The following is a 23,911-nucleotide window of genomic DNA, read 5'->3' as shown; positions in this document are numbered from 1 at the left end:
TGTTTAAATCCCCACTCAACCACTTACAAGGCTGTGTAGCAAATATTTATTTTTCTGTAAACTTCAGATTTCTCATCTGAAACATAGGGATGATAAGACCTATTTGACAGATTGTTTTGAGATTCAATGCCATGCAGTCTGTTTAGCATGTCTCTTGATATGTAGTAACTGTTTAATAAATGATTACTATTAACCAATCAACAATTATTAAATACCTTCTCTGTGCTAGGTACTATTCTTGCATCTGGGGATAATACAGTGAATAAAGTCCTTGCTTTCCTGGAGGTTATATGTTAGATAAATATATCAAATGGTAAGGAAATTCGAAGTAAATTCAGGAGATAGAGGGTCACTATATTTTTTGCTTACTTTTTTTTTTTTTTTTTTTTTTTTTTTTTTTTTGAGGCAGAGTTCTTACTCTGTTGCCCGGGCTGGCTTGCAGTGGCATGATCTCGGCTCACTGCAACCTCCACCTCCCGGGTATGAGCGATTCTCCTGCCTCAGCCTCTCTAGTACCTGGTACTACAGACGCACACCACCACATCCAGCTAATTTTTATATTTTTAGTAAAGACAGGGTTTCCATGTTGGCCAGGTTGGCCTCAAATTCCTGACCTCAAGCAATCCACTTGCCTCAGCCTCTCTCAAAGTGCTGGGATTACAGGCATGATCCTTCAAAGACCTCCTGAAACGGAATACTTCTGTCTCAAATCTTATCTGTCTCGAATTCTGAACCCCTTTTAGAACTAGTAATTTCTATCTTTGACTAAATGAATTTATTTTTTCAGCTTTTATCTTTAAATGTTAAAAATAGAATCAATCAGCAGATACTTATTGAACAATTTCCATGTTCTACGCTAGGCCTTGTGAGAATACCAGTTTAGGGCTGGGTGTGGTGGCTAACACCTATAATCTCAGCACTTAGGGAGGCCAAGGTGGGCGGATCATGAGGTCAGGAGTTCGAGACCAGCCTGGTCAATATGGTGAAACCCCGTCTCTACTAAAAATACAAAAAAAATTAGCCAGGCATGGTGGTAAATGCCTGAATCCCAGCTACTCAGGAGGCTGAGGCAGGAGAATACCTTGAACCTGGGAGGCAGAGGTTGCAGTGAGCCAAGATCATACCACTGCACTCTAACCTGGGTGACAGAGTGAGACTCTGTCTCTTAAAAAAAAAAAGAAAGAAAGAAAGAAAAGAAAAAGAAAATACCAGTTTATTTCCTCTAAAGAATTTCTAACTACTTGGGAATATCTTCAGGATTTCTCATAGCCCAGAATTTTCAAAAAGGATATTGTTTTTTGGATAAAATTTTTAGTTAAGCAACTTTTCTGGCTCTAGTTTTATCATTGACTTTGAGATCATAAGTAGGTCCTTAAAATATATTCTGTCTGAAAGCAGTTAGGATTAAATGATATATTGAAGTCCCATTTTGTTTTTCAAATCTTGATATGTATTCACTTTTTTTCAGTTTCATGGCATATAAAACCAGAATAATCTTACCTTAGAAGTTCTGAGACATTCTTCATACTATATTTAGGTTATGTTATAGCCTATAGCATTTTATGGTCATATATTTTATTTTTTTGTTATAACTACTACTTTACTTCTTTCATCATTTGGATGATATTTTCAGTTTCTGGTTCATAGAAATATGCTCTTTTATTTACTATTTCTAATACATCACCACTGTCAGTGAACTATATTAATCACATATTTTGATAAAACAGTAAAGATGAGGAGGCTAATGACCCAATTGTTTTTATATTGGACTCATGCAAATAATTAATTATTAGGGTTAATTGTCTTTTTCAAAACTATACCTTGGAAAATAGACATTCTGTCTTGGAAATTAGTGATGTTTCACATATAACATAAATATGCTTGCTCTAGACTTTGGATTTGAAATAGCTCAAAATATTTTTCAGATTAAGTTTGTATAAGGATTTTATTCAGTAGTTTAAGTTGTAGTACATTGAGTGTGCTGTACAAAAAAATATGTGTTTATGGCATCATCACCGTGATGTTTTATTCCTAGGCAATGACAACTACAAACAAATAGCAATGTGTGTTCTTTACCACATAAGCATGGATGACCGCTTTAAATCAATGTTTGCGTACACTGACTGTATACCACAGGTAAGTGGTTTAAGTGTTTTAAGAAAAACATTTAAGAAATATATATTTTTTTACTCTTTTCTCTTGATTTGTCAAGATTTTCTCTCTTAAAAAGTTCTTAATAATGCTACAAATTTATTATAGAAATTTGAGGAAGTACAGAACTGTATAAAAACGAAAATAACTTTCCATTATCCCAAATGTAGAGATAACTATTTAATACTTTGGTACACTTCTCTCTACATACTTAAAAAATAATGTATTGAGATTATATGGTATATATAATATTTACATATTGCTTTATTAATATATCATAATTATACCCATGTCACTGAACATTCTTCAAAAATTATTTTTAATAGTTGTATAACATTCTATTACATGGATATACCATAATTTAAATATTGTTAAATTGTATGTTTAGGTTTTTTCCAATTTATCACGTAAAAATACATGTAAGCAAATGAAAATGATGTGAGATATCATATTTGTAAATGCTTCTCCATATCTCTGAATGTTTCTTTAGCTTAAATTCCTAAAAGTAGGATAGCTAAGTCAAAAGATAATGAAAACTTGTGTTTTTGTTTTGGCCAAAATATCTTCTAAGAAAACATAAGTTTTTATTTCCAGCTAACATTTAATTTTTAACAACACTGGATATTATTGTTCTTCTAAATATGTGGTGGTTCATTATTTCTTTTTGTTTGCATTTCCATGAATATTGGTGAGGTTGAACATTTTTTCATGTGTTTATTATCCATATTCTCTTACAGATTATTCATGTCTCTTGCCAGTCTGTCTGTCCGTCCTTCCTTCCTTCCTTCCTTCCTTTTTATTTATTTATTTATTTTTTTTTGAGACAAGATCTTGCTCTGTTACCCAGGCTAAAGTTCAGTGGTACAGTCATAGCTCACTGGAGCCTTAAAATACCTAGGCTCAAGCAATCCTCCTGCCTCAGCCTCATAAGTAGCTAGGACTACAGGTGTGCACCACCATGACTAGTTAATTTTTTAATTTTTTTTATTTTATTTTTTGTACAGACAGGGTTGGGCTTTCTTGCCCAGGACAGTCTCAAACTCCTGGCTTTAAGTAATCCTCCCTGCTTGTCCTCCCAAAGTGCTGGGATTGCAAGTGTGAGCCATCAAAATGGGCCTTCCCAATTTTTTAATTGATTTGTTAATATTTTTATTATTAAATAAGATCAATATATATAATAACTATTTTAATTTTATGTTACAAATATTGCTTAAGCTTGTCACGTGTCCTTTAATTTTGTTTATGTTTAATATTAATAGATTTAATTGCTTTGCATTCTCTGATGGGAAAATGTTTCATCAAAATTCTTTTATTTTATACAGCTGCTCTCAAGAAAGTTTTTTGCTGTGATTCAGTGGCTAGATATGTATCATATGTTAGGTCTTAATAGACCTAAATAAATATCTGTCCTAAATGTCTTGAAGGAGTTTATTGATTTTTTTGTAACATAGACTGTATGTTATAAGGGTAGAGATTCTGTACATAGTAACAATTTTACTCTTAGGGAATTAGCATTCATAGGATCACTGTTGTGTCATTAATCTTTATTAAACTACCTTCCACTAATTTGAATTATGATGATTGTAACACTAGTTGGGCTGATTTTTAATATTACATTATTTTTTATAAAGTAGTTTTCTGAAACAAAAATTGTAGGATGTATGATATACAATAAACATACATTTAAAAACATGTTAGAAGAATATGAATAAATCATCCTTATGAAAGTAATTCCTCTTGACTCCTACTACATAATTCCTTCTTCATCTATAAAGAATTATTAAATGCATGTTACTTGAAAAATAACATGTAGTAAAAAATAGACCATAACTTTTCTTTTTATTGATTCTAATTGACTATTCTTTCATTCATTCCAAATTAGATAAAACAGTGCTAAAAATGAATTTGCTATTCGAGAATTTTAACACTTCACCTACATGTATTTAAAAAATTGATAAACTCTCTAGGGTAATTTCTTAGACTTTTATATCAGGGGATAAACTAATTATGCTTGTTTATAGGAAATAGACATCCCTGAAAGAATATATAGCATATCTTATCTAGCAAGGCAGGGTGTCTTACAGAGATAATGCATGTCAGACTATACTCAGTGCAAAGTGTAATCAAACTCTTTGTCAAACCAGTTTTCAATAAAAGAGTAGCCATGTCAAAGGGAGATTACAGGTGATTTACTACAGTCTCACTCCATATGTTCTAAAGGTTTCTGCTTTGCAGTTTCAAAGGGTGTTCCTTTTCCGATTCCATTTTGAGTCAGAACTTCATTGACCACAGGATATGAACTGGAAAGCAGCCAAAAAATAATAATATTCTTGCCGAGATTGACTGTTTTTATCCAGATTTAGATTTTAAAGAGAATAACATTAAATAAAAGTGAAATATATGCAATCCAAGAAGAAATAGGAAACTTATTTATACAATTTTGAATTTGGAGTTATCGTGTTCTTCTAGAATGTATAATCTCAAATATAAAATGTAAAATTTTATTTTAAATGAAAGAATCAGAAATAAGAGTCTGTCTAGGTTACTTTTTAGATATTGTTATTATTGCAATTTAAAACTTTGTATACAGAAAATTCTCCCATACCTTTTCAAGAACAACATCCATGCATATTTTCTTACCAGACAGTTTTCTAACATCAAACATGTATGCAGTGAAGTTTTCAGAACATGTGTAATCTGTATTTTGTGAACAACATTTTCCAAATTTAGGAGGTCAATGATTTTCGATGTTTTCTTTTTCCCATTTTTTTCTTTTTGAAATTTCAGCCCTTTAGGGAATAAGGTTGTGTTACCAAATTGTGTTGTAAACATCCTGAAGCTTCTATATGAGCTAGTATTTTGAGAAAAACAAATGATACTGTACAATATATTTGTTTCAAATACGGTATCCAGCCTATAACTTTTACTTTATATTGCCAAATTTTACATATTTAAGGAGAAAAGTTGATGTGGTTTTATTGCCACCCAGTGCCAAGTTAATTGCAAAATAAAAGAATGATGGAAAACAAGTCAGAAATTAAATGAAATGTCCAAGTTTCCTTCAGGAATTAAAAAGGTACTCCTTTAGAGGTATTGGCTACTCAAAGTAATGTTTATAATATCAGTAAGACTTTAAACTCACTCATGAGTTTAATCAGCCACTGATTAACTTACTTACTAAAGTCATAACCCCGGTTGGCATATCTTTGAGTTAATATAATATTCTGTTCTTTTGTAATTATGCATATTAATTTTTGCTTGGTAAAAATCCTCATGTATTGCCAGTAACATGACTTTGAAGGTAGGAAAGCAGTGGCTTAGTAGTAATTCATATTCATTTCAATGATGAAAAAGAAATTGAGTATAATCATCTTCATTAATTACATATATTAAAGGAGCTTTATAAATTTAACTATTTGAAAGTAAGATATTCTTAGTAAAATCTTTCTCACCATTTTGACCCATTTATAGTCCATTTTAAATACTGCCTATCACATGTGTTTTATAGAATAAACCTATAATGAGATTAGAATTTACTTTTAGAAAATATTTAGCATCTGGAGTGGGTGATTATATATACAACATGTCTCATAATCTCTCCCAATATTATATTGCTTTACTTCCTTTGTACTTTATTGCCTCTAGATATCTAATGTATTCTAATTTTCTTACCCTATTGTATCACTGTTCTGTAAAATTTAGGGGCCAGGTCAAGTCTTTATACATGATCTTAACGGTCTCAGTGGGTAGATTGTTTCAGGTAAGCATACTTGAGGATAACCGGGAGTTAATGGTTGTATTCTAATAATAGTTAAAAGTACACATTAACAGTTCATTGTTATTTAGACCTCTGAGATGCATGTTTTGTTTAAATGGGTGCAAATGCCATCCAGATGCTTATAAAAGTATTTATTGGTAATAGAATGGCCAATGAAAGTACATGGTTAGGTAGTGATGTCATGGTGTTATTTAATATTTTATCCTAGAACAGCATGCAAGAATCTTCATAGTGATCCACATGTTTTCCACCGCAGTTGTCCTATATGGCCCCCTTTGATCTACATGCTTCTTTTTAGCTGAATGCTGGTAAACGTCCTTTCTGACAGCCCCCTTTGCTCTTGCCTGCCATTATCTGCCGAAGTTCAGAAACCAGAGCATCACTTCAAACAGGAGAGTTAGGGAGTAGCCAGTCAGAAAAGATTCCGGAGGCATGCAAAGTTCTGGTATAATCATTCAAAGATGTTTGGGTAGGGGATGGGGGTGGTAGAGTTATATGTGAATACAGAGAGCTGTGGGGGTTGGCCTCTGGTCACTGGTAAATAAGTGAAGTCAGGTGCCAGAGAGTCTAGACACAGTGATTTCAGTCATGGGTCTTTGGTATCTGATACTCAATATGGGACTTGTCTGATTGAACACTATTGCCTCTTCATCGCACAGACTGAAGCCCTTTTAGTGCTTTTCTGATAAATTAGTAAAAGATGACAATGGACATAGTTAAAACAGAACAAATCTAGTTTTAATATTTTCTAGTTGTCAGCAATTACACTTACTTTTGAAGTGCCATCATAGCAATCAAATTAAAGACATACTCTTTCATGTGGAGTTTGAACTAAACTATTGCTTTTTTAAATTTGAAAGCTTTAATTAAAATTGAAATGTTTATTTCTCTTGTTATGAAAAACTAATTCTATATCATTATGCATTCCATTTATATTTAGTCCTAATTTAGCTTGATATGCGGAATGGGAGTTGAGTAAGTTTTCGAGCCATGCATTATTTTCTAAAAATCTAGTTTCTGATTATTTATTTCTAGGTAGAATTTAATATGGAAATTACTTTAAAGAAAATTTACCTTCTGAAATAATAACCTGTAGCCCTGTGTTTAAGGCTAATTTTCATACCACAAAGGTTGATTTGAAGTAAATAATTTTTGTTAGCAATAAATACTTAGCTTGAAACATTGCTTCAATGTAACCAATTCTCAGTTTGAAAAAAATCTATAGTGGGTTTTTAATTACAGTTTAGAAAACATAGCAATTAATTAGAGGATTGTCACCTACATTTTTGGTAATTTGTAATTTAATTTTTATTGGCAATTTTATTTGTAATTTAATTTTAATTGGGCAGATAGGTAGTGAAATCTGTTAAATATATATCCAGTAAATTAAGATTATTTTACTTTTGCCCTTGAATCTTTTTTTATTCTGTGGCATTATTAAGTATTAATGATTCTTACCCAGAGATGCTATCAGTGGTAATATTTGTGGTTAAATATCTGCCCTCAGGGAGAGCACATGATACATGCCAGCCGTTCACCTGCTACAGTGTTTTGTAATTTTCAGCATACAGATCAGTGTATTTGCTTAGAATTATACCTAACAATTCTAGTGATATTGTGTTTTTTATTTAATTTAACCAAATTTAATTTTGGTTTTCAGCTGTTCATTGCTAACACATAAAAATATGATTGATTTTTGTATATTGACCACATATCATTTTTGAAATGCAGAAGTCATCTTGAACTAAGAGTAATCAAAACAAGATTTAACAGAAAGTGGTCTAAAATAAATAAATATTTATTATTCGCTGTGTTGGATTCATGAAGGCATGTTGTTCTAAAAAGGTATTGCCCTGAGATAAAACATAAGAAGTTTTTATACTATAAATTTTAGGAATAACTTCTATTTGTTGTTAACAGTTTGGGCTGAGAGAAAATTCTCTTTACATACTATACACTAAGTTAATTTGCTGATTCGACAATAATAGAAGATTAGCTTCTCTAAAACATAGCATGAAATTTGTTCATTTGTCCTTTATTATAGCAGCTATCTCTCATTATGACAAATCTAGATTACTGCTAAATGGCATAGGTAGCCTACCTTTTCCTTCTTACCTTTTTGTCTGCTGTTTTTCACACCCTCCTTCTTTTTCTCTTATCACTCAAAAAGTTCTTTTCTCATTTTATACCCATGCCCAAGTGATTGGATTTAGCCTGCAACTTCAGTTTTCAGCCATATATGCCAGTTCCTAAAATTCTACCTCCAGTCCAGACATTTCTTCTAAACTCAGGCCTGCGTTTATGACTTCCTACTGAATATCTGCACTAGACTACCACATGAGCAGCTTAAACCCAACATATCTAAAACCAAAATTACCATCTTTCCTTTAAAGTTTTTTTCTACCCTAGTTTCTCCTTTTTGGTAGATGTTGGCATCACCATGTATGTCATTGCTCAGTGCATAAACTTGGAAGTCATCTTTGACTCCTCCTTTGCTTTAACTGTAACATCTAGTCAGTTACTCCATTCCATTTTGGTTCTCTTTTCTAAATATATATCTAATCAATCCTTTTATCTCTACCTAGTTCAGACACCCATCTTCTCACTTGGACTTTTCCTCTAGCATCCTACATGGTTCCCCATATTTTCTTGGAATTTTATTCTATTTTTTACACTGGCTAAATCTTTTTGAGACACCAATTTTATCCTGACACTTTCCTATTTAGAAGCTTTTAGTAGCTTCCCATCATCCTTAGCACGAAGGCCAAAATCTTTAACATGTACTTCAAGACCCTGCATGATCTGGTTTTTACCTTCTTATCTCTTAAAACTGTTGTTTCCCTTTCACCAACAATGCTTGCTTTCTTTTAGTTCTTCAAAGAGTACTGTTTTTTCCTGCATTGTGACCCTTGCATAAGCTATTTTCTTTGCTTGGAATGCTCTGCTTCCAAACAATGTTTAATTATTTAAGGACAGATGTTTTATCTAATTCTTCACTTATATTCTCCACTGTATGTAGAAGTTTATACTTAATGCTGAGCATCTAAGAGTTCATTAACTGTTTATTCATCCAGTTGTTGAACAGTGAATGCCTGCCAGTTTTATGTGTTGAAACGTAACTAATAATATTATGTCCAGTGTACAGTCTAAGATAATACATTATGATAAAAATAATTGCTTCTATGTTCGGTTTTTTGTTTTGTTTCTTGAGTAAAATGTGCCTTGTGCTTCTTGCTAGTTAATGAAGATGCTGTTTGAATGTTCAGATGAACGAATTGACTTGGAACTCATTTCTTTCTGCATTAATCTTGCTGCTAACAAAAGAAATGTACAGCTTATCTGTGAAGGTCAGTGCCTTTGAGTGTAGGTAACGTTTTTAGCATATGGTATTTGGCATATGATGGAAAATAGATAATAAAGAATTAAGAATTATAATGATTATGTAAGTCCTGTTTTCACATAATTTCTTCATAGCTATAATCCTTAAAGGTCAGATAGAATATTCTTACATCATGAATGCAGACACTTACCTTCTGGTAACATTTTAGAAACCATGGCGAGTTAGCCTTCACTGAAATTTGATTTTTAAAACATTTTCTAGATAAAATGAAACTGTTTTTTGCAAAGCAGTCTATTACAATATGAGGTAATAAAATACAAATGTATTAGATTATTTCTATAATATCTTGGTAGAACAGCCTGTCATACATTATGATGTTTCAGCATCTGCCAAATAATTTTTGCCTTATTTGAAAAGTAGTATGTGTTTGTTATAAAAAGCAAAAATAAGCAAAAAGGAAAAGATTTGAATCTTTACTCCTACCATCCACAGATAATCATAGGTAAGATTTTAGTATAATAGTTCTGCATATTTTTAAATAAAAATGTGATTGTCTGTATATCATGATAGATTCTTTTAAAATTAGTAATATCATGAAATAATATTCTATGTGTTTAAATGCTTTTATAAAGCATATTTGTTAATAACTGCAAAATTGTCTATTAAAGAATTTTGCCATAGTTTACTTCACTATTATGGATATAGTTCGTTGCCACCTCTTTTCTGTTACAAACAGTGCTATAGTGATTACTCATTCTCTGAATCTTTACACATTTTCATTTTTATGTTGTTAGGATAAATTCCCAGAAGTACAATTTTCCTGAGTCAAAAGTACTTTTGTTTTTAACATTTATAGTAGAAATTGTAGACACAGAAGAACACATACAGTATGATTCTATTTATATGAGGTTCTGTATCAGGCAAAACTTATATATGTTTAAAAATGAGACAGGGAAGAGGAAAAAGTGATTATATTTGGGGAACACGATTGACTGGGAAGGGGCACAAGTGAACTTTCTAGAGGGAATGAAAATACTCTATATGTTGATATATGGTATGGGTTGCATCTAAATTCATCAAATTGTACCCTTAAGAGTTGTGCATTTTACTAGATATAAATAGTCGTGGCTTTTTTTGAGAACTAAACAAAAAATCATTAAACTTAAGTTAACCTTAATTTTATTGGGGGACTTTTCTGTTTCAGGAAATGGGCTGAAGATGCTCATGAAGAGGGCTCTGAAGTTTAAGGATCCATTGCTGATGAAAATGATTAGAAACATTTCTCAGCATGATGGACCAACTAAAAATCTGTTTATTGTAAGTATCATTTTGGCTTTCTATTAAAATAGACTGGGAGTTGAAATTGCTACATTTGGAAATACAACTCTTACTGGATTCTCGTCAAATATTAATTTATAATCCAAATTGCTCTTATGTTATCAACTTCTTTGTTAGTTTAGCACCTAGAAATCTCAACCTACGTTTCAATGTTGTTTTTGTTTTGTGACCCTTACCCCTAATCCCTCCACCCCACTACAGTCTTCTTGCCTTAAACCAGTTCACCATAGGCTTCTTTAGCAATTTAGCTCAAGATTATTAAAACAAGAAAATCACATTTGATATTGATTTTTTCTTTCAGTGGGTTCAATTGTTAGATTCCTGTGGGTTAATTATTAGATTAAATAAAAAATAATTTAAATGTATACTAAAATTCTGTTTTCTTCAGGATTATGTTGGGGACCTTGCAGCCCAGATCTCTAATGATGAGGAAGAGGAGTTTGTGATTGAATGTTTGGGAACTCTTGCAAACTTGACCATTCCAGACTTAGACTGGGAATTGGTTCTTAAAGAATATAAGTTGGTTCCATACCTCAAGGATAAACTAAAACCAGGTTTGTGCTAAGTATTTCACTTTTGCATAATCACTAAGTTATTTCTTTCTGTTATGGATAAGGCTGCTAGAGCAGTTTTGTGTGACTATTTTATTATTATGTTAGGAAAAGCCATTTCTTCTCACAGCTCTTTTCTCCCAGAAAGGTAGTCACTGGATCTCCTCTTATATATATACTCTCTTTTTCCTAACAGTGTGTTTTCTTAGTATTAGTTTCTGTTTCCTATTCTACCTTTCTTGTGGTCTTTTGGTAATTTTTTTTATTCTGTCTCTTTAAAATTACCAAATACCATCCCTCTACATATACATACACACGCACAAAGGTCTTTGAGGCATTCAGATGAGTCTTTTATTTTCTGTGTCTATGTTGTCATTCAGTTGCACTCTCAAAGGCTTATTTCCACTTTTCTACTGCCCCCCCTTACCCCCCACTATCACAAACTGTCATCAGCAAACATGGAAATTTGGAAAAAGGACAAATTTATAGCATATCGAGGATTCATATGACTTGATTTAATAGCTTTCGGTATCCTTTCTGTGTATTTACATTTTGATACTCTTAAATGAATTTGGATCAGGACATTTCAGTGAAAACTTTCTATGGCTTGACTTCACTAGGTGCTGCAGAAGATGATCTTGTTTTAGAAGTGGTTATAATGATTGGAACTGTATCCATGGATGACTCTTGTGCTGCATTGCTAGCCAAATCTGGGATAATCCCTGCACTCATTGAATTGCTAAATGGTAAATAACATTAATGCATTTTCATGTTAATGTCTTATTGATTTAACAGCTTATTGATTTAAATATTTAAATATGAAATGCAGAGTTTGAATCTGTTTTTCTCATTACATTGTTTTATAGCAACTTATATAATCAAGAAAAATGAATTAAATATACTACTAACTGGGATTGGATACAGTAATATCAAAGATCTTTAGCTTTCAAAGTTAAGAATGTTGCTATAAAGCAGTTCAGGACCAATTTTACAGAAGTACTCTCCTCACCAACCTTGAACAACTAATATAGTAGTCACAACTTAATCAAGGGGAATACATTCCAAGACCCCCAGCAGATGCCTGAAACTAAAGATACTAACAAATCGTGTATATACTATTTTTTTCTAAACATACCAATGATAAAGTTTAATTTATAAATTAGGCACAGTAAGAGATTCACAACCATAACTAATAATTAAACAGAATAATTATAACAATATGCTTAGTATCACTACTCTTATGCTTTGGAGCCATTATTAAATGAAATAAAGGTTACTTGAATACAAGCATGGCAATACTGTGCTAGTTGACCTGATAATTGAGATGGCTACTAAGGGACTAATAGGCAGGTGGCGTGCATGTACATCCTGGATACACTGGACAAAGGGATGATTCATGTCTTGGATGGGATGGAGTGGAACAGTGGGAAATTACATCACACTATTCAGAATTGTGCATAGTTTAAAACTTATGAATTATTTCTAGAATTTTTCATTTAATATTTTTGACCATGGTTGACTACAGTTAACTAAAACCATGGAAAGAAAAACCACAGATAAGGGAGGACCACTGTATCATATCACTTCTTTTTGTTTGTTTGTTTTGTTTTGTTTTTTTGAGACGTAGTTTTGCTCTTGTTGCCCAGGCTGGAATGCAATGGTGTGATCTCGGCTCAATGCAACCTCCGCCTCCCAGGTTCAAGCAATTCTCCTGCCTCAGCCTCCTGAGTAGCTGGGATTACAGGCATGCGCCACCACACCCAGCTGATTTTGTATTTTTAGTAGAGATGGGGTTTCTCCATGTTGGTCAGGCTGGTCTCGAACTCCCGACCTCAGGTGATCCACCCACCTCGGCCTCCCAAAGTGTTGGGATTACAGGCTTGAGCAACCACGCCCGGCTATATCACTTCTTTCTGTTGAGATTTGTGTTGGTTTGAATTGGATCTCTTCTCTTGTAGAAATCTTATTTTTTAAAACTTGATTTCTAAGTTGGAAGGTTCATTTGGAAGCTGATTCTAAATGTAATATTCCCTTCTAGATCCAGAATTTATTGTCCTCTGAGTTCTCTGAACTTTCTTAGTTGATGAAAATGTTTTATATGTGTGGTGTCCGACACATGTAGCTGTAGAACACTTGAAATGTGGCTGTCACAACTGATAACTTGAATTTTTGAATTAATTTAATTAGCTGCAGTGGTTTATGGCTATAATATTTGACAGTGTAGGCCTAGAGTTTTCCCCTTGCATTTATATTGCTCTTAAGGGGCAGGGCTCATTCTTCTCCATATTGCATACAAAATTTATCTGAATCTTATTAGGGCCAAGTTCTCTAGGATCTTACACATCATAGCTAGCCAATAGTCTAGAAGTTAAAAATGCTAATATGAGATCCCTGAAGAAGATACTCTCATCTCAGTTCATCTTGTACTAGGCATAATATATATGCATTTTGTATTAATTTTAATAGACTTTTAGAATATATAATAACATACATAAATTGTAAGTATAGCTCAATGTATTTTCAGTGTAAGCACACCCATGTTGTTATCACTAATGTAAGAAAATAAAACATTACCAGTACCTTAGAAATGCCTCTTCTCCCTCCTCTCAGTCATTACCACCTCCTTCAAAGTGGTTAGTTTGAAACAAAAGATAAGTTTATTTTGTCACCACTAGATTAGTTTTGCTTGGTTTTGAACTTTATTATTTAAGTGGAATCTAGTTTGTTTTGTTCTGCCTTATATTTGTGACATTCATCTATGTTGTATACAAAAGTTTGTTCATTTTTATTGTATGTAATATTTTATTATATAAATATACCACCATTTATCCTTTCTACTATTGATGGATAGTAGAGTTAGGTTTTTGTGAGGAGGAGGACTATTATAAATAATGCTCCTATGAACATTTTGAAACCTTTCATTTGGTGCACTTATGTACTCATTTCCATTAGGTTCACTCATAGGAGTAGAATGGCTGGGTCACAGAGTTTGTATATATGTTTGGCCTTAGTAAACTGTGTGAATCTGTGGTTGTGCCAGTTTTCATTCTTACCAGTAATGTAAGAGAGCTGCAATTTTTCTACATCACCTCCAATACTGGGCATTGTCAGTCCTTTCAATTGTAGCCATCATACTGGTATTTCATTGTGATTTTAATTTGTATTTCCCTAATGACTAATGAAGTTGAGCACCTGTTTATGTTTATTGATTATTTAGGGATAGCCAATAAAAAGATGTGCCTATTTAAGCCTCTTGCACATTTTTCTCTTTTGAGTTTTTTTAAAATTTAATTTGTAAGTTCCTTAATATAATTAATTTTAATAAGTCATCTAGAGATAATGCCCCAATATTTGAAGTATACTTCTCAAAACTGTAACATATTTGTGTTTACTTTGATACAGTCTTCTCACAGTCAGATCACAAATAATTAAAAGAAAGACTAGGTAGTTGGGAGGTGAAAGTAAAGACATGTAGTTGACAGAGTGAGAATGAAGATTTTGTGGAGAGCTGAAGAAAGTTGAAGCAAAATGACCTGCATCCTGGAATTACTGTCCCATAGTGATTATAATCAAGAGAGCTGAGATATTCGTAAAGTGATCTGACACAGCCAGCTCAGAGTGTTTTACTATGGTTTTGGTGTTCTCTGACATGAGATTGTCACAGGCAGAGGCTTTATAATATTCTTTTTAAGAAATATATGGATTTTCAAGACTAAAGCCTTTGGTATTAAGTGAGGGAATACTGTATACCAAGATATTAATTAATAGTGAGAAATTTAGCCTAATTCGTTTGGGAGAGTAGTACTTTGGCAAGTTAGTGAGGGAGATGATTTGGGACAAATTGAACTTTAAGGGACCCACAATTTATTCTACACAACTGGTTTGATACTCTGTTGACCTGAAACTCTGTTTCTAAAATGTCATTGAACTTTTACCAAGAGTTGATAGCAAACTATACTATTAAATCTAATTTCATAATCATTACTTAAGGTTAGATTTCTATAAGCAATTATGCTTTTTCCATTACATACTAATCGGTGGACATCAGCTGTTATGTAAATTACTCTTTGTATGATATTAAAGATTTATTAATTAGCCTTTATGATTATGTAACTTTTTTACTATTATAATTAATTAGATGGAAACTAAATTACTTATTATTTCATGCAATCTGTAAAGTTTAACTTTCTGAACATTATTCAACAAAAGGAAATACCTTTTTATAATAGTTCAATTTCTACCAAAAACTTAGAGTTTACAAGGCATGATAATTTTTAAGAATCATTTTTCTCCTGCGAAGTCAACATTATAAAGACAAAATAGAACCAGGTTTATTTTACAAATTAGAATTGTTTAAAGAATTCTTATGATGGATAAAACAAGTGGTGATAACTGTTACCATTTTACATTAGGAACATAGAAGTTACTTTAATCCATTTCTGCTTACTTACCTCCTTATCACTTTTAGTTTTTCTCATTCGATATTATTCCCCTCAATTATTTTAAATTTGGTTTATAAACATAGTATTCTTTATTTGAATTTTTTGTTTATTTACAGCTCAACAGGAAGATGATGAATTTGTATGTCAGATAATTTATGTCTTCTACCAGATGGTTTTCCACCAAGCCACAAGAGACGTCATAATCAAGGAAACACGTATCCTTTCAATGTTTACAGTAGAGAACAATATTTCACATATTCAGAAAAGATGCATCTTTAGGTTTTTGGGGTTTTTTGTTTGTTTTTTTGGCAAATGTTGAAATAATGCTGAAAACACTAAGTTTTGAGATAAATTTACAAGATAACCTATTTTCCATGGAAGCTGTTGACCCCAAATCAGTATATAGGTAGAATATAATGAGAACAATTTTATTAACTTGTCAGGTTGTGATTCCTAAGAAACTTAGCAAACAAATCAGAACTTCCTTCTCTATTAACATACCTTAAGTATCAGAGGTTTCTAGGGCTATGCTTGGTCCTTTTCTAATCTTACCTTATTTACTCTACGTGAGAAACCACATCTATTCCCATGAGTTCAGCTACCAACTATATACTAACTATTTAATCTTGATAACCCCTATCTTGAGCCCCAGGCATTTGTTGCTAACTGCCACTTGGTTATCTTCCACCTACCTAAAGGGGCATAGCATGCTGTAGTCTAGAGATCTTTGTAAATCAAATAGCCCTAATTTTAATTACCTTTTGCTACTTACAAAGCTGCAGGACCTTAGAAAGTTACTTAACCTCCCTCGGATACAATCATATACCTTAAAAATGCCCGTAACATTGTTAAAATAAAAAGACCTCATACCTTGTAGAATTGTTGTAAGTACTAATGGATTTAAATTTTCTGTAATAGTTCCCAATACATAGAGGTACTTAGTACCTGGTAGTTTATCATTCTTGCATCCAAAGGGTACTCAATATTGGTAACATCATCTCCTGATAAGCAGAACAGTCCTGCCATCTGTATTCATTGTGAATAACAACATTGTCATCTACACAGCCTCTTAAGCTGAAAATTTTGGTATCTGCTAACTCTTTTACTATATATAATTAAATATTCATTTATTCACACATTTCTCAAGCTTTGACCATCTAAACAGATACTGGCTTATGTGTTAGATATATAAGAAAGTCCTTGACCTCAGGGAGTTTATAGTTTAGTTGGAGAGATAGACAGGTATAATATACAAGAAATATGAAATTATAATCCAGTGTGATTGGCCAGGCACAGTGGCTCATGTCTGTAATCCCAGCACTTTGGGAACCTGAGGTGGGAGCATCACTTGAGCTCAGGTGTTTGCGACCAGCCTGGGCAACGTAGTGAGACCTCATCTCTACTAAAAATAAAAAGATAAAAAATGAGCTGGACACGGTGATGCATGCCTGTAGTCCCAGCTACTCGGGACACCGAAGCAGGAATTATCACTTGAGCCTAAGAGGTCAAGGCAGCAGTAAGCTATGATTTTGCCACTGCATTCCAGCCTGGGTGGCAGAGGGAGACCCTCTCTCAAAACAAAATTAAAAATTCTGGAACCATATAGAGTTTCTAAGAGTCAAGTCTGATAAATAGCAAGTCTAATTTGAGAAATGCTAATATGGGCTATCAAAATACAAATACTGTTCTGCCTTAACAGCTAAGAGTACAGAAAGTAATAATTTTTTTTTTGGATTGAGTCTCGCTCTGTCGCCCAGGTTAGAGTGCAGTGGCACAATCTCGGCTCACTGCCAGCTCCACCTCCGGGGTTCACGCCATTCTCCTGCCTCAGCCTCCCGAGTAGCTGGGACTACAGGGGCCTGCCACCATGCCCGGCTAATTTTTTGTATTTTTAGTAGAGATGGGATTTCACTGTGTTAGCCAGGATGGTCTTGATCTCTTGACCTCGTGATCCGCCCACCTTGGCCTCCCAAAGTGCTAGGATTACAGGCATGAATAAATATTTTTAATGTGGTTTATAAACTGACTTTCCCAGAAAGATAAATTCCAAATACACTTTTTAACAGTGTTAAAATAATTGGAGTAAATTCATTTTTCCCCAGCTGTATTCCATGGAACATAATCCTTAAGTATTAATAGCTGCTTAGTGAAAAAAAAAAGGTTCTCTGATAGTAAATAAGTTTGGGAAACACTGAGTTAAAGTTAACAAGTTTTCTTGCTACAAGGTCTTCTTGGAACCTTTAATATGCTTTTTTGGGTTGAGAGTCTCTGAAGGTGTATTTTATGTGTAGAATTACTTAAAATTTACATAACTATAGAAGCCACTACAGAAAATAGTAAAATGAAAATGTAGTTTTTCTAGGTAACTTCTTTGAGAGACAACCCTATTTACAGGTCATCTCATAGGGTTTTTTGTGAGGACTAAAAAGTGAAGTATTTAAAGTACCTGCACACAGTGAATAAGTGTTACTGCCTCTGTTTTGGGAAGTCTGTTTAAAATGTATACTTAGTACCTTATTATCAGAGCCCACAGAATTAAGAGAATTCCTATATGACCTTTCTTTTCAGTGTAACTTTCTTTGCATTTTACCCCAAGTTTAATTTCTGTTTTATGTCACTGAATCTGGAGTCAATACTTTTTGAATAGTTGTCCTGAAGATTATAACATGTTGATAATGGTGCAACAGGGAGATAAAGATCTGCTGAGTTAAAATTTTTATAAAAACTTTGTGTCTTAAAATTGGATAAAGATCACTGAAGTGCTTTTCCAAAATACAAAACACAGAAATGTTTTCTAAGCCTGGCATGGTGGGGCATGCTTATAGTCTCAGCTACCTGGGAGGCTGAGGTAGGAAGATCACTTGAGCCCAGGAATTTGAGGCTCCAGTGAGCTATGATCACGCCATTGCACTCCAGCCTTGATGACAGAACGAGGCTCTGTCTCTTAAAAAAAAAAAAAAAAAAAAGCTGAAAAATAATAAATTTTAAAAATGTTTTGGAGTTCAAAAAACACAATTTTTGTTGATGTCAATGGCATTTAAATCTGTCATGTTACAATGTATTACATATTAAAAATTATTGAAATATTTTATTTCACCATAACCTTTAGCATTTTATTGTGATTCTCCCTATGAATCCAATATGAATATTTAAAATAAAAAAAATCTATTAGGCAAGATTTTATCCCTTTTCTTTTTGTTAGAAAGTTCGATCAATATTAGTTGATATAATTTGAACAGAAAACTTGACATATGAGATAGCTAGTGTAGACTTATTTTAGATAAATATATGATTTATATTCAGATGTTTAAAATATTAAACTGACTCACACCATGACTCAATCACATAAGAATTGAGAACTAATGCTGATTATATTTTTATATAATCTCAACAATTGCAGTATGGGAAATAAAATACAGCTGGCCTTCCTTATTTGGGGGTTCCTCATCTGCTGATTTAACTATCCATAGATTAAATTTATTCAAAAAGCATTCTAATAGAGAATAGAAATGCAACAATAAAAAACAGAAAATATGGTATAACAACTATTTACTTAGCATTTATATTTTATTAAGTATTGTAAGTAATCTAGGAAGGATTTAAAGTATACGGGAGGATGAGCATAGGCCATATGCAGATACTACACCAGTTTATATAAGAGACTTAAGCATCTGTGGATTTTGGCATCATTGGGGGATCCTAGAACCAGTCTCCCATGGCTGCTGAGGGAAGATTATAATCCACATTTGTCTAGATTATTTTAGATTCCCCTTGAGAATTTTTAATATTTTTCTAATAATTTTTATTCTCACAAAACCATGTGAAGTATGTAGATGATTATTTATTCATTAAATAAAAATTTATTGAGCACTTGTTATGATCTAAAACCTGGGGTACTATAGTGAATATGATAGGCAAAGTCTCTGCCCTAGTGGAACTTATATTCCAGTGGAGAAAAGAGGCAGTCAATACATATTTTTTACATATTTTCTTAAAAATGAGTTTCAGAATGCACAAATACATTATTCTGTATATTTTTTCTACATTTTTAAATATACCTTTTGTATCCCTAAAAAAAAAATAGTAAGAACCACTATGCAATATAGCCATGTAGCAAAACTGTACTTGGGTCCCCTAAATCTATTTTTAAAAAACAACAATTTAAGTAGTAAGTAACACTAATGAGTTAAGTCATCACTTTGCCACTAGCTAGTCATAATACTGTGTGATAAAATTTTGGGGGTGTAATCAGTGATACAAAGAATGGTATGTACTTGTGTACGTGTGCTAGAGTTTCTTAGTAGAAATTTGTGGACTCTGTTTTCAAATTGTTTTAACTAAGACCAATTGATAGTATTGATGCGAGATCACAATGTTTTTCTTCACTTCCTCTTTTAGATTCATCAAGGTTTCTTTATTAATTTGAGTTTGCTTCATTCTGTCCCTTCTTTCTTACTTATTTGTAATTATACATTCCATTTTTTTTTCTTTTGGGATGCAAACGTAAATTTCGTCATGCATTGTCACCAAGTTCTAAAGGAGTATATCTTTCTATTTGACAGTCTATTATCTCCACTTCTATTTTCCATGTTATTTGCTATCCAATATAATAATTTCACTTGTGTGTGTGTGTGTGTGTGTATAGAGATATATGTGTGTATATATATATATGTATATATATATACTGTTTTTTAAAATATATTTATCTCTTTTGAAAAATTAGGTTGCAGCTTTCTTTTATGTGAAAATGTTTTATCATGCCTTCTCTTTTGACCATGAATCTCTCTTGTTAGTTTTGTATGAAATTAGTTTTCCTGAATTTTTAGGAGAGCAGGATAGATCAAGAAGCATTTATAGCTACGCAACTATAGGGCTTCCTCTTTATTTATGTTCATGATCCTCATGTATTCACAAATGTGGTCTTGTACTTTCTGAGATTTACTGACTGTTTTCCTTACCCATTTTTATCTAGATTTTTCTCTTTTTTATGTCCCTACTATCCCTGTTTTTTTAAACAAATGAAATATTAAGTGTTTCTAGTCATCTTGTATTAATGGTTTTATTTTAAAATTTGAGTTAAATTTCCATTTAGCATTTAGATTTAGAAAAATATGAGATTTTTCTAGTATTATTGACTAGCCACAATATCAAATGTAGTTTGTATCTTTAACCATTTTTATTCAGAGGCTCCAGCATATCTCATAGACCTGATGCATGATAAGAATAATGAAATCCGAAAGGTCTGTGATAATACATTAGATATTATAGCGGTAAGTAATTATTTTTTCTACACAAAGTATAATTGACTTCATCTTGGGGGAAAAAGACATTGTAAACCTATTTTAAACAATGCATTCAGTGTAAACCCAAATTTGTATTTTGGTAAGATTCAGGATATACAATGATAACAAATTTACTTTTTAAACATTAGTAAGTTCTTTAGCTTTCAACTTTTAAGTCATCGGCCCCTTACTTAAAGAGATTTTATAGGTATTCAGAGTTCTGATCTACATATCATCACAGAGTTACTTGTTTTTCAGATAAATTATTGTATAGGAGTGGGGAGTTGGAAGACAGTTCTGTCAAAACATAATCAATTTTGTGGTTTGGCCCTTAAATTTTTTTAATAAATCAAATCTTGTATCAACTATTTTTTCCAGTTAATTGATAGTTTTATTTTATACATACAGTTGCCATTTAAGTTGCTTTGAAATGATGGGAAATACAAAAATCTCAATATTATTCATAGTTTTGGAGGTTTTTAAAGGATACATGACTAGAGGGATATGATCAAAGAGATGATCTAAGTGTTGAGTTAGAAACTTGTGAACCACTTAGACTTATTGCCAGCAATTTTGCTGCCTACCACAGTCTTCTGCCTGGATTTGGGCCTTGTACCAGGGGTGTACAAGATACTCGATTATTTTAAGTATGTTTTTATATATGGTATATACTGCTACGCACAACCAGGTTGCTTTCTTTTTCAAACTGGATTTGGCTCACTTTTAGAAAGCTTATTGAATGTAGCCTACTCAGTAGTTTTAAAAGTTTAACTTTAGCTTTTTAAACAGATCAGAATAACATTTTTTTAAAATCAATTAATAACTTAGTTGGAAATCCACTAAGTTGGGTTTTCTGCTAGTGATATAATCATGAAACTAGACAATCACCATTTGGAACTTTATTGTCACTTTCTCACATTTTATTTCAGAAATTCATCTTAATTTGTTATCTGTTTTTTGGATTTCACTAAGTATCTCATTACTGGTGTAGAACTAAATGGATACGTTGACATTTTAGCTTTGATTTCTAAGTCAGAATAGAGAAACTGTACATATTAAATCCTCATTCTACGAAAATATTTCACACATAGGTCACTGATCACAGGGCTTATGAATATAGAATATTTAATATGCCTAGAGAATAATTTCATGGCTCATGTACTATTTTCTAATAGATCACAGTGCCATTGTTGTATATAAAGTATATAGTATAAGAACAAGAAACTTCTTATGGTTCCATATGTGATTATCTTACTTGAAGCAACAAAGAAAGGAGACAGTTGTCATTCTGTTATGCATTATATTTAGCATACTTTTTATCTACCTTCTGTCTAGGAAAGGTAGCTAGAAGATAACAATGTTTAGATTAACATATTAAGTGTATGTGGTTTAGAATGTAGGTTGATAGTTCCAATACAAATGTATTTATTACAAAATAATTTTATTTCAAATAATTTCTAAACTCTGGGCTTAAGTCTCTCATCTTAAACTGGAGTCACCCCCGACCCTGTGTATCTTTTCTCTTCTAGATACTGTCTTAGCTCTCCTTCTTTCTAGTACCAAAGTTTCCAAACAGTTGTCTATATTTTACTTCCTTCATTTCTGCACTTTGAACTTATGAAAATTCTGGCTTCTGCCTCCATCGCTGCATTGAAATGGTGCTCACTAAAAAGACCATCAAGGGAGAATGTGAAGTTTTTGTTCAGTTAGCATTAGTAATGGCTAAATAACAAACTTTTTAAATTATTAGAAACCTGCTTAGGAGAGGAGTGGATGATCCCTTGAAATTCTTTTTACCTCTAGATAATGATGTCCTAGTATTCTCAGACTGACTGTGTTCTATAATAATAAAAAAATCCAAAAAATATATAGACAGAATGGGAATATTCTTAGCTTAAAACAATTTACCTTTAAAAAAACAAACTTATTTGCCACTGAAGACAGACAGTGCAGAATAATACTAAGAAAAATTAGATGCCTTGCAAGCCTTGGGGAAATATACTTTCTGGAGTAAAGTACTTGTCCCCCAAATTATGCAAATATTATACTAGTGAAGATTTGTTTAATTTAGTTGGGCCCAAGCCCTCAACTGATTAATTGAAACATGTGCGGTGGCAGTACCCTGGGTACCAAGGAGGATTACATCACTTGTTTACATGATACAGTCTCTGTGGCCTCATCAGCACATTGTCACCTGTGTGACTATGTTACTTGTAGTTTGGGGAGGCAGGGAATGGTGTAGGTGCAAAGAGGAGCAGGGAGGCAAGAAGAGAGAAGCCTATAGCTAGTTGGTCTCCCAAGGGAATTATAAGTCAGTTGACTATGGCCTCTTTCTCTTGCATGAAGGCAATCATGGGAATCATGAAGGGAAGAACATCACCTACCCCTCCAATCTAGAGAACTTCTAAAAACTCATGTAGATTTGTATCCATCAGTACATCCTCAGCTTTGTATGAAGTATTTGAGAACTTCAAAAATGCTCCCCTGATATGTCTGGTTTGTCAGACATTTAATACATTTATTAAGCACCTATTATGTGCCAAACACTAAGAAAGACCCTGAGAATACAAAACTCAACAGTACAAAGTTCCTTGAATATGAAAAATACCATCTAGACTCCAGAGAACTCCTGAGATACTATTCTGTAAACATGTGAACTGGCGTTCCAGAAGCAATACTACTACATGGCCTATCACTAGATTATTTGTAGTAACGGCACACTGTATCTACAGAGTGTTTACAGGAAAAGGGATATAACCAGGTTCTCTGGTGAAAGACTGATTTCTGTCATCTTTCTAGCCAGTGTATGATTTAGTAGTGACATAGGTTTGTGTCACTGAGATTTTGAAGGGTACCTCTTCCTTTTTTAATAACTCTTAATTACGATCATGGGCAGATTGTTTTTATTTTAATAATCTGGAATTAATAGCAAACTCTAATATTCTAAACTTGGAAAAGTAGGTGCTACCTTCATTCCAGACAGACAAAATTGTACTTAATAAGGCTGGTTTATTAAAATGAAAGAAACC

At 32.7% G+C, this 23,911-nt stretch overlaps 1 protein-coding gene across 3 annotated transcripts in view; it reads left to right on the top strand.

Moving 5' to 3' along the window:
- KIFAP3 (kinesin associated protein 3) overlaps positions 1 to 23,911 on the top strand; it is a 146,877-nt gene that overhangs the window by 74,411 nt on the left and 48,555 nt on the right. For all 3 annotated transcript variants that reach the window (XM_005539956.5, XM_065523512.2, XM_045392570.3), the window contains exons 11-17: positions 2,036 to 2,136; positions 9,168 to 9,276; positions 10,474 to 10,586; positions 10,996 to 11,161; positions 11,779 to 11,904; positions 15,717 to 15,815; positions 20,785 to 20,870. In XM_005539956.5, the coding sequence (XP_005540013.1) occupies positions 2,036 to 2,136; positions 9,168 to 9,276; positions 10,474 to 10,586; positions 10,996 to 11,161; positions 11,779 to 11,904; positions 15,717 to 15,815; positions 20,785 to 20,870 (800 nt within the window). The remainder of the gene's footprint in view (positions 1 to 2,035; positions 2,137 to 9,167; positions 9,277 to 10,473; positions 10,587 to 10,995; positions 11,162 to 11,778; positions 11,905 to 15,716; positions 15,816 to 20,784; positions 20,871 to 23,911) is intronic.

This window comes from Macaca fascicularis, chromosome 1, assembly GCF_037993035.2.
Source record: "Macaca fascicularis isolate 582-1 chromosome 1, T2T-MFA8v1.1".
Classification (NCBI taxonomy): domain Eukaryota; kingdom Metazoa; phylum Chordata; class Mammalia; order Primates; family Cercopithecidae; genus Macaca; species Macaca fascicularis.
This window is presented reverse-complemented; position numbering and strand designations above follow the sequence as displayed.